Source organism: Macaca fascicularis, chromosome 5 (assembly GCF_037993035.2).
Source record: "Macaca fascicularis isolate 582-1 chromosome 5, T2T-MFA8v1.1".
In the NCBI taxonomy this organism is placed as follows: domain Eukaryota; kingdom Metazoa; phylum Chordata; class Mammalia; order Primates; family Cercopithecidae; genus Macaca; species Macaca fascicularis.
This window is the reverse complement of record NC_088379.1, coordinates 68433787-68446513: the sequence shown is the minus strand read 5'-3', so window position 1 is coordinate 68446513 and position 12727 is coordinate 68433787. Positions and strand designations below refer to the sequence as shown.

Below are 12727 nucleotides of genomic sequence, written 5' to 3'. Positions count from 1 at the left end.
TACTTAATGGAACAACGAAAACGGTGGCATGTTAAATGTGGAACATATAACTGTAATCTCACAACTCCCTAGTTTAAATCAGGACCACAGTAAAAGCCTCAGAAGAGACGTATGAATGCTTGACATAGGGATGATGTGCCATATGTATAATATTTATTTGAAATAATCCATTGTGAAATCACTTGTTAGGATTCAATTTGGGGAGCCAGCTTTATTCTACTCAAATGTACACAAATGGAGAAAGAAAAGAAATGCCGACGGTAATACATATAGGTGGACATCACATAGGAGTGAAGGTGGGAGGGAACACTAACCATATTAGGCTTGGATGGGCAACAGCGCACAGGGAAGAAGCCCTCCCACAGCCACATTCGCAGCAACTGAAAAGCAAACAAGAGAGCCCAAGATAAGGAAGAGATCCCACTCCCTCAAATATAGCATAAAGACACTATGAATTTACTCAGGTGTCTGCTTTCCTTTTCAAAATCAAAAATCTCTAAATGCATACAATTAATTTTTTTTCACAGTGCCTTTCAAATTAAGAAGCGTTTTATGGATTTAAGAAATATAGAGTTGTAGTAAATTGTTATTTTTATTTTGCTTAAAGTGGTTATCAGTAAGAAATGTCATGAGCCAATATATTTGAATTAATTGTATGCAATTAATATAGACATAAATAAAGATGTAAGCCCATTTTAACATATCTCTCCTCAGAAATTCCCTCAAAATTTACATCAGAAGAAATCCTAAATAGCCCTTTAAATACATGTTTTGCACATAGCCTACAAACTTGGAAAGAGTATAAAGACTTTCTTGTGTGACCCACTGATTTCTTATGCTTGTGATATTACTTATCATAGCCTATTGAAAATGTTAGGCATATATAACTTCCCAAATCATTTACTTAGGCCTACCAATTTAATTTTACATTTCCAGATTAAAAAATTGTATTTCCAAATATATATTTCCAGAGCACTTGCTATATAAAAAAACAAACTATACAGAATACACGCATTTTTCCAGATATTGCAACACTCAAGATTCTTGTAATTTTTCTACATATTCATAGTAATAAATCCAGGAAATACAAAGTAAACTATTTTATAAAATGCACTTTATTGACAGAAAACATGTAAACTGATGGCAGAATAAAAGACATAAGTTACTTAGTGCTTCAATGCATTCATTTCTAGGTATTTTTAAACGAATAGCATTTACAGTGATCTCAACAGAACTATAATGTGAGCTCAGTAACGATATAATATACCAGCATGTCTAGGCTTTCATTTAAAATCTGTCTGTTTTGAACTTTCATTTCTAGAAGTGTATCTACTCTATTTTATATCAAAAAGAATAAACAAAACATAAATTTCCAATAAGTTTGCAAACACTAATGAAGATAGATGATTATTTCCAAATAAAATTCCAATGGATCTTTTCAAAGAAAAAGTAGACAATTTTAATATATTTTCTTTGTAGCACTGACAATATTTTAACTTACAGTACTACTAAATGTCTGAGAATTTTACTGTCACTAAAATGAAATTCTGATTTAAAAAATTGCTACATAACATTTATTTCCACTTTGTCTATTTATTAGAATACATTTTAAATAATATGCCAAATCATTATTTTCACTGTGGAGATACTGAGAGTCAGAGCTACAGTATATCAGAATATTAAAACAATCTAAGAGTAGTTAAGACATCTGTAGAGCATTTTGGCAGATCTTGATATACTTCTTTACAGTAACACCTGTTGCATTAATGTCTCCAACAATTACTACAATTTTATATAAGTTAACTTTCCTACCACTCCTGCCTCATTGCAGCACTCAGATTAGGGGTTAGCAAACTACAGAGAAAGGGCCAAATCCAGTTTACTACTTGTTTTTGCAAATACAGTTTTCTTGGAACACTCACTGCTTGTTGTTTATGGCTTCTTTAGTGCTGCTGTGGCAGAGTTGAGGAGTTGGGGCAGAGAATGTATGGCTTACAAAGCCTAAATCAAATATCTGGCCCTTTAAAAACTGTTTGCCCTCCTTTGTTAGACTGCTAGTTTTTGGAGATGAGAATGACTGCTCTTGCTTGTTTTCTTTTTTTTTTTTTCTTCATGGTTTAAACACAATGAATGACACTCCTAAGCAGTCAATGTTTTACCATAATTGGTATTAACTAATAATAAAATTATCTCAATTTACTGATATCTACTAAAATAGAAAGCCTGCATATATGAGTTCATTTCAAACAGCAGTTTCAACTCAACAAAAAATGTGCAATTATTGGTTGTTAACAAATGTATCCAATTGTTTGTTAATGAGAAAAAAATGATGCCATTTCCTAATAAAGTACAAATATCCTTCTAGTTGAAAGTGTGCACAGTTTATAAATTCATACAGAATTGCGCATGGGAAAACAATAACTGCATCGTGATTGGCTATTATCTAACAGAATTTGTCTAACTCTTGGTAAGTGAACTGTGTCAAGAAACACATAAACAATTCTAAAAATAATAACATTTTATAAAGTTATCTTAATTTAAAAATAAGCTTTGTGTCATGCACATACACACACATACACTCACACGGAATTCACTATAACACCAAATCCAATAATTTAAATCAACTTACATATCATTAGAATTCTACTTTATTATTTCAATAAAATGTGATTAAAAAAACCTAGAACCATATAAAATTAAATATTTATACTTTTATTGTATTTGCTTTAAGGTGGCATAAAAATTGCTTTACATAATTTGGTAAACCTTCCTTATTTGGGTTGACAGCTATAAAATAGTGACAAATATATGTATTTTTTCTCAGATGTTTTGTAAAAATAAAGTGAGAGAATACATATATTTTACTTTGATCAGTGTCTGGCATATCAAATATTTTGAAGGAAAAGTGTTAGCTATTACTCTTAATTTTATCATAATCGATGTGACAGAATAGATTCTCATTATCTCAGAATAATTTATATTTTTCATAATTGATATGACATTATTAGACTAAATATTTTTATCCATAATAGAACTAAATAAAAATTACATTCAGATTAACTAATATAAATATATAATGGCCAATGTAATTAAAAAAAATCATTTCCACAAAATATGTTTTCTAAGGATTTGGTGATTATATAATACTGCTCATTAATATGTTATTAACAAAACTAAGGCTGAAGTTACTTTTCTATGAACATCAGAAGTTTGATAATGACCCCCTAATAACCTTTTAAAATAATATCTGGAGACACTTTCACAGTAATAGCTTGACATCAGGTGGTAGAAAAAACATATTTTTCCCTCAGCCAATGAATACTCAGATAAGTACAGGTTAATGCTTACAAGCCTCAGAGATGATTTCAAAATAGAAACCAAAATGTGCTAGAAATAGCAAGGAATCTTATCTGTGAGCTCTGATTCAACATAGTCTATATCTGTATTCCCATCGGTGTTTAGTACCTAGAACTCTGTACATAACTGCATGCAGCTATAACAAGATTGTTTTAATCCAAGTTTAAAATAGCTTAGCTCCCTTTGACTTGTAATAATAATAATAATAATAAAAAAACTGGTGATCTTTGTTTTAACAAGATATTTCCATTTATCCTTCATCAGATTAAAATATGATAGCATAATCTTTTCAGACCCAAAGAAGATTCAAATAAAATTACTTTAGCCAGCTCTTACACAGAGTTGATCAATACAGGTAAGAAGTGTGTCTATGTAAGTACGATAACCTCCCTCCTATGGAAGCAAGGTGATTATTCCTCTAGGGAAGGAATTATCAAAGATGCTGGAACAGAGAAGCAAGACTGCAGGCTATGGATAAATTATGACTTAAATTATTAAACAAGCGATCATAGAATTGGATAAGAAAAACACTAAGTTGTCAATAGATAAATGAGAAAAAAACAAGAAAAGTAATTTCACAAAAGAAGTACTTGAATTACATATGAAATATTTTTATTTTAGTTGTAACAAAGGAAGAAAGCTAAAGGACTGCACCATTTTCCTATTTTAAATTAAATTAACAACAAGCGATGATATTCAGTGCTAGAGAAAACAGAATGGACCTAGTATTCTAATGTGTGGCAAGTGACACTGAAAAGTGGCACCAATCCTTTAGAAAACAATACTCTAAACCTGTCAAAGAGCAAAAAAATATTCTCATGCTTTGGCCCTATTGTTTCACAAAATAGTTAGATCATGGGGTTTGTAGTCAAACTAGGAGCAGTCTTGAATATATCCATTACTAGATGCATAGCTTTGGATAATCTAATCACTGATGAAATGAGATAATAAAATCTACACCACGTAGGGTTTGAGGTTGATCATATATGTCAAGCTCTCTGTACTGTCTGGAGCTCACAGTCAGCACTTAGAAAGGTTTTAAGTGATATTACTATAAGACAGTCTTAGGGCAAAGTGCAAGCTATATTATTATCATGTACATTATTTGTAATATACATAAGGCTGAGCATAGATTTTAAAGCAACTAAATGATAAAATATTTGTTGGGTAAACCAGAGTATATATGTGAAGTCTATGAAGCAATTAATGTAAATAAGGTATAATATTAAATTTTTAAAAATTAGGTAAAAATCAGTGTGAAGAAAACTAAAATGATGGCATAGGCATATGTCAAACCTGTAAGAGATATTGTGCTGAAATGTTACATTAATTGCATTATAGAAATATTTTTAGTTCACTCTGATTTCATTTTTTAAAGTTGTATTTCAGAATTTCAAAAAAGACTTAAACAAATCTAATTATGATACTTATTGCCATATATTGTCATTAAAGGCCATGAGTTTTTAAATGAGTAAAAAGAATTTAAACACATAACTAATATTAACCAAATAACACTGAATAAATTGTTCACTTGTAATTAACACTAGAATGTTAATTGTTTTATACATTTCTTAAAATATTTCAGGATGCAAAACTGCATGGTACTAAATATGTTTCCACCAAATTTATATGTTGAAGTATTGACCTCAAAAGCAATGATTTTAAGAGGTAGGGCATTTGGAAGTTGATAAGATCATGAGTGCCCAGTCCTCTTGAATGAGGTCAGTTTTCCTATCAAACAGGTTTGAGGGAATTCCCTTGCCCCTTCCCTCCATATGAGGACACAGCAAGAAGGCAACCTTCTGCAAGGTGGTAAGCGAGCCCTCACTAGGAATCAAAGAGGCAAGCACCTTCAACATTAAAAGATCAAGGCCTTAAAAATACTTGGTGACTCAAACTCTACCACATTATTTAAATCCATGTTTTAAATAGAGATTAAATCATATAAATGACTGAGGTGCACCTTAAATAAATGATGCACTTATCATGAATTTCTTTGAAAAATCCCCCAAATTGTACAAATATAAGGGTCTCATGTATAGCCATTCATGCTAAGGAAAAAGTCAAAAACATAAACAAACAAAAACTAATTCACATTAACACTGTAATCAGACACTCTCCTTATTTCTTACTCTAAAATAAACCTATTAGGACCTAGAAATATCAAACTAAATGAAAGCAAAAAAAAAAAAAAAAACTTGAGGTGAGATATATTTAGAAAACACTTCAATTATTTTTTTAAGCTGTATTAATAATGACTCTGTGTTTTTACTTCATTTCATTATTCTAATGGGCCAGAGATCATTATAAAACATTAGGTTATTCCTCCATGAATGCCACAGGTAAAGGAACGGATTCAATTAGCAAATGTTATTAAACACGTTAGATACAATTTGCTTATTCCAAAATATATTTGAACTCAAAATAAATTGTATCAAATATTAACCACCTTTCTTAAACTTTTTGCTGCAGTAGAAGATACAGTCATTCTCATTATTAGTAAACATTTACTGAGAATCTATATGCTATTCTTTAAGAGTGAAGAAATTATATAACAACAGCTCTCTATTCATGTGTAATACAGTGGTTCCAAACCTGGCTACAGATTAGAATCAACAAGGAAGCTTAAAAACGAAAGCCCAGGCCTTACCTTGAAATAATTAAATCAGAACATCTTGATTGTGGAACTCAAACATCATTTTTTCAAAATCTGTAAGTTGATTCTAAATTTTCTCTAGGTTGAGAAACACTGATCCAAGAGGTACTCAATAAATATGTATTGTATTGAATTGATGTGTATTATAATAGTTCTTTGGGAATTTACTTAATAAAAGGGAAAGACTTGTAATTAGCATATTAATGGCCTGCATGTAAGTAGAAACTTCAAAAGCACCTGGAGGTGTTTAAAAATAATCTGTTCTTTGGTAAGAATGTATATATATAGAGAGAGAGAATATATAAACATATAATTTATATACACATCATATCTATGTAAATTATGTACAAAATGTATATATAAAAATAATATGCATATAAAGTATTAAAACATATATATCATATATTATATATATCATTAATGTGTGTTTATATCATATATATGATGTATTGTATATATGATGTATATATCATATATGATGTATCATATATAATATGATGTGTTTATCAAATATACATATAATACACACACACACATTAATCAGGTGGAATTCCATTAAGAAATTTAAACTCAGGTGTGGTTTCTTCTTTGCCCTCCCAATTAATATTTCCAATAATTATGAAAGGCCTGGACATGATATTAGTGGCAACAATAACAGTTAGAAAGAGTTATGTCCACTCCTAAAAACCTTTCCTGTGTTTCTTCAAGAACAAAACCACAATCACCACTGCTACCACCATTATCACTTTCACTGCTACCAGTAAAAACAAAGCAAGAAAAGAAATATTAAGAAATGCTATTTTTATCTTTGGCAAGATTATTATAGGAAAAAAAAAACAGCATGGAACTATGACTATTGTGGAGTTCCCTCTGATATTTTGGGATGATGGATTTTATTGAGCTCACTGTAGAGTGCATACCCTATTTTAGAAGACTTCAATAATGCCCTGGTCATAATATTTCCCAATCTGAAGAAGTAATGGTATCTTCCTACCAACTTATTATAAATCAGACACTTGGAGATCTCAGACACTTGGACAGATGCAGACACTTGTATGTCTCTTCTAATATTTGTTTAAAAGTAAGAAAAGGGGTGCAGGGAAGTAGGAAGGAAGGTGTGGTTTTAAAAGTTTTGATTGCCTTCTCAGTGATTTATAACATAAAAAATATATATGATATAAATCATGTAAGCCATATTCCCATTTGGAGCCACAAATAAACAATATTAAACACTATCATGTTCTGGAAAAATATAATTTTTTACAAAGAAAGTCTTGCACGTGTATGATGTGCATGCGCATGTAAAAATTACCTTCCTTATTTTTCAAAAATCGGTTTGTATACAAGAAAGTTTCTGCCATTAATGAGTCAGAAAGGAATGGAAGACGAGATTGTGCAGGGACACAGGAGAGGCTGTGAAAGGCCAAATAGACTGGGCTAAGGAGTCACAGGAAACCAGACATGCCATATGCACTCATACCTATGTGCCTTTTTCCATCATACTCTCTCAGCCATCTCTGGTAAAATTTATCTTCACCCTCAAGGTGCAGTTCAAATCTACCACTCCTCTAACAATATTTCTGTACTCACTTAAGCAGAGGTAATTGTATCTTCTATTCTCACACTGATTTCTTCTCAATTTGTTCCAAATACTTACAATCTATAGCAACTGGTCCAAGAAGTCAAACCATAACCTCTGTAGCAATCAGACCAAATAGTCAGAACTTAATAACTGCAAACTTCCTTAATTTTTGGTCCCTATTTCCAATTTAAGATCAAACAAAGGAAGCCAAATCACCTAGGATGCCCTGATTTTAGGTAGCCAATTCCAGCTTCACTATGCCAGCAACCTCCAAATCTGGGCCTAATCGAAGCCTTCCCTTTTTCCCCATTGTTACATTATCCTGCCTGCCTTTGGGTCTCAACCAAATGCATGTGATTTTGGCTGATCCTCTTCTGTAGTAAGCTGTGAAAAAATACTCTGTGTTTGTTCTCATCTGGGTGATTTCAGCTTATTTCCACAGAAGAGATAATCTTTACTAGTTCAATAAAAGGAAAATATATGGATTCATCTTTGCAATCAACAACCATCTTATTTCTGTTCTAGCATAATAATAGTGTTGATATACAACATACTGAATCATGTTTCTTACTCCTGCAGAACGATGCCTACACTGAGCAAACATCAATTACCTCCATTTCTATAAGCCTAAATTTGCTAAGCTTCTTCCACTGAGCTCTTGCTCTCCCAGTCATCTCACAGCTGAAACACGTCTGTCTCGGGGGCCTCTTAGAAAAGAACGTAGGATTATCATGATGAACCTATTTGTGCTCAGCTATTTTAGGTTTTAAATTATTTTGAGAAAAGTAGAGAGAAAAATTGAAAGCAGATAAAGTAGTAAATAAGTGATGCTGTTTTTGTCCGTTCAAATAAATAACATTTATAAACACAGCTTTGAAATTACTGTTTTAAATACTCATTTAATGAAAAAATACCATCAATTAAAACTATGAGTGAAAAAATACCATCAATTAAAACTATGAGTGAGTTCAAAAAAAGAAGAATATGAGTAAAAGGAAAAAGTCAAATATATACATTTTTTAGCTCCCTCCATTATGTCTGTTTAGTATTTTTCTAAAATTGAATCACATCTATCAGCATGAAACTTTTAAGGTGGAAAAGTCAGAAAGACTAAGCTTTCCATTTACTTATGTCTCTCTCAAATAATAAAAGTAATTGTGGCAATATACTGAAATTACCAAAACTCAAGAAATGTATGTATTTTGTGATAAACATTTTATGATAATTGAACATACTCTAGAATGACTTAAGAGGAAGCTAAATGTCACATTTTCATATCACAATATTCAAATTCCATGCAACTACATTCTGTTTTTTATTAGCATTGATCAGTAGCATTAAAATCACATATTATAATAGTTGCCATAATTATTTAAAATTAAATATTGTGCTGGTGATAAATGTGAAATATTTAATACATTGTATATGTAACATAGTGATTAATTATGGTTACAATTGCTTTATACATTGAATTGTGTATAAATGCATGTGTGTGATTATATTCACAAAAATGTACCCTTATAAAATGTTTGTAATTGTGACTATATATGATCTCCAACAGGAATTTACCAAACATTGAAAAATACTTTAATATTATAATATCTGTGTAATCCTGATAAAAATCAGACAGATTAATAGAATGGCTTTCATAGCCCAGAGCCAGCATAGACAAAATAATACCCATGTAGATGCTTATTTAGTACATACTACATGTAGAATCTTACAAGATTTTTTGGGGATAGTGATAGCGAAAACCACTGCTGGGTACTCACATAAGTCTTTGGAAAATATCAATTTAAATCCCCACGTACACAAAATTAACATTTTAAAGATTTTTACAACCCATGCAAAATAAACATTACTAAAACACAAACAAAATTTGACACTTCCAATAATATAGCTCTGCTCTGTGAAGTGCTACAATCCCACTAACTTTAATTGGTAAAGAACCTGTTCATGCAATTTACAAAACAGATGTTAAAACCGCTAATGACTATACTTTTTGCTTATAAGTGAATGACCCTATTAAATCTAAAAATAAAAATAAATTTAATTATAAATGCACAGTTATTTTTCTCCTATTAAATAAGCAACGATGTTCTAGGTTGTGAACTACCAATATCATGTACTATTGAGGGGAATGCTAATTAGTACAGTAGTTCAGAAGGGTCATTTGTCAATATGTATAAGCAATCTTAAAAATATTCATATACATTGACCCTTACTTTGAATTTTATGAATGTGATCTAAGGACATTAATGACAGTTATAGTAAAATACAAAACAAGCACACACAGAGACACACAAAATCTTTCTCTCAAACAACAATTACACACACACACAGCAAAATATTCATGACAAATATCAGACATTAGCATACCTAACAGACATTAAATTTTTGCTTTTAAAATATTTTAATTGCTCAAATAAATTTTATATTGTTAAGTAAAAACAACCCACAAAACTACAAATTAAAAATTCAACTGTACAAAAGATATTTTAAATATATATGGCAAAATATTAATACTGTTTGCTTCTGGTGGTGTATGATTAACTTTCTGAATTTTGTCTTTTATGTACTTTGTAATTTTAAATAGGAATTAAGAAATGCACACCTAAATAAAAATAGCGTCTTAGTAAGAAATTAGGGCAATTGACTTAACTCTGCCAACTTTGTAACCTGCAATGTAAAAAAAAAAAAAAAAAAAAAAAGGCTGAAATTTATGGGAAAGGGAAGAAGTAAGATGTCTTGGTAATGTCAGCAAATAAGGGCATTCATTTAAGGACGTGGCCATTTATCTAACCTCTAAGAATATGTTGGAACATAGCTAAAGTAGTCCAGGTGAAATCTGAGTACTTGGGATCTATGGAAGCACAATGTGTGGAAGGAGGATTCATAATGATTTTCACCTTAGGACATTTGGTATATACTGAGATGGTCCCCTAATAGACTTCCAAGGTGGATTATTTCAGAGTTCTCCTTGGAGCCGGGGGTGCTGTCCAAAGGCTTGGAGACACTGGAGCAGGATCCAGTCACCCTGACTTTGGAAACTGATAGGAACAAATGGGCTAAACTGCACAAGCTCCATTCAGATATTTGAGATATACAGAAGTTCCTTCTCATTTCAATTTTTTGGATGAAGATTTAGAAGCCCCAAGGCATAGGTAGAAAGATACAGGGTGGTAAAATGCACATCTGCTTATATTTTAAAGTAGCTTTTTCCCTGTTGGGGCTGAAAAGCAACAGTATACACCAGCACAGGTTTGAAAGGATTAATAATTTATCATTAAGGATTAAAAGAAAGCCTTATCCTGGCCCACTGCTTCCCAAATTACTAGAGAAGAGACAAATCCAAAAGACTACAATATGTACATTTGGAACATGAAGAACAGGGATAGGTCAGGAAAAGTCAGATATCAACAATACAACAAATCATCAAGAGGTTCCTATGTATTACAAAAAGCATGAAAGTCATACAAATGTAGAATATTGGTTTATTACATATTTATCCATCTAAATTCCTATGTAAATAATTTTAATTCACTTATGTAAATATTGAATTCATGCTAATTTGATGATGCCTTGTTTGACTTTTAGATCCTCTTTGGTATGATTTAAGTGACTGAATTTCATCTTAGAAGTTTTCTGAGGAAGACTGGACAACTAAATTGGCAATTCCTTATATTTTTCCTTGCAGCAAATTACAGAAATCAGAAGATTTGTGAAGGTTTAATGTGTATATTGCTTAAATAGTTATACTGAACTTTGCATCCTTAAAAATAATAGCATCGTGGTGCTGGCATATCCAAAAATCTCTTGAACAACATTAGCTTTGCAGATTTTTGGTAAAATTCCAGTATATCTGGGAACAATTAATATTAATGTAAAAAGTATTTGATTTCATCTTATATTCTTTAATGTTTCTGAAGATTCAACTCTTTTCTCTGTAATTGCACATTATGATTATCTTTTACATTGTATGTGTAATACTCCTCCATATCTTGAAACAGTTTCTCTTTGTATTATACAGTAAGGATACTAATAAATGTATTAAACAATTGAATTCAATGATTAAACGATCAAAGCTACATAACTTCAATTGAAACTCAACATGGACAATAGTTTATTTGTATTTTAATGTTGGCAGGATCTGTGCATTATCTATGGAGAGGATCAGTTTAACCAAAGGCAACTTAATTTGCTTCAGAAAAAATCAAGGGGGATAGGCATAGCAATATCAGAGAAGCACTAGGATTCTCCAATATCAGAGGCATTGAGAACTATTGGAGGTAGGCATTAGGTACTTATGAGATACATGGAACTATTTGAATCTATGGAATCGTCTGTCTGGAGGGACACTAAAGAGGAATCACAAAGTTGGTCTAAACACAGCCTAGGAAAAAACTTGGGAAACAGGTTTCCGCAATTAATTTCCACAGGGAAGTCAAACCTTGCCAACTTGATGAGATCTTGCCTTCTGGATGGAAGTAGGGGTATAGTAAGGAAGAAAAAAAAAAAAAAAAAAAAAAAAAAAACTACACTAAAATTTCAACTGTATTTCTTGGTTTTCATTGCTTTTCAATCTATCAATCTATCCTGGTCCAAGAGTACTCCAATTTTTATATATTTTTTTTCTGTCTGTATATTATGATATTTTGACATCTTAGAAACCTCTCTGCCTGGGGAAAGATTGCCCCTCTCATGGCTAACCAGTTCCTAGAAATAGCAACGTACTTAGCCTACAGCATGTATTTGAGATGCAAACTAACCAATCTGGAGCAATACCTCTTCTAACCTCCCCTTAACTTCAGGAGGCAATATTACACTGCCTTAATAACCCCAGGCCCAGGTTCCAGGAAACTAGAGACCTCTTCTGTAAGCCCAAAGTTAGCCAGAATTATTCAAACTAACCAGTGTACGTTCACATAGAAATGCCAACAAAAGCTCACTACTAGACTTTCCCCTCACGCCTGTCTTCTTCCTCCTGACCAAAATCTGGTGTTTCTCTGATGGTCCTGCATGACATGCCATACTTTCTGTTTCTAGGACCTGTGAATATAATAAACTTTGTTTTCCTATGCCTCTTCTGTGTTTCTTCTTGTGGTCATACCTGACTAACCATCACTTAGAAG

General features: G+C 31.7%; 1 protein-coding gene across 11 annotated transcripts in view; it reads right to left on the bottom strand.

The window, feature by feature from the left end:
- EPHA5 (EPH receptor A5) overlaps window positions 1–12727 on the bottom strand; it is a 356773-nt gene that overhangs the window by 63917 nt on the left and 280129 nt on the right. For 6 of the 11 annotated variants that reach the window (XM_005555196.4, XM_005555197.4, XM_005555200.5 and 3 more), the window contains one exon: window positions 315–380. The exons of the other annotated variants lie outside the window; for them this stretch is intronic. In XM_005555196.4, the coding sequence (XP_005555253.1) occupies window positions 315–380 (66 nt within the window). The remainder of the gene's footprint in view (window positions 1–314; window positions 381–12727) is intronic. 11 annotated transcript variants of the gene reach the window in all.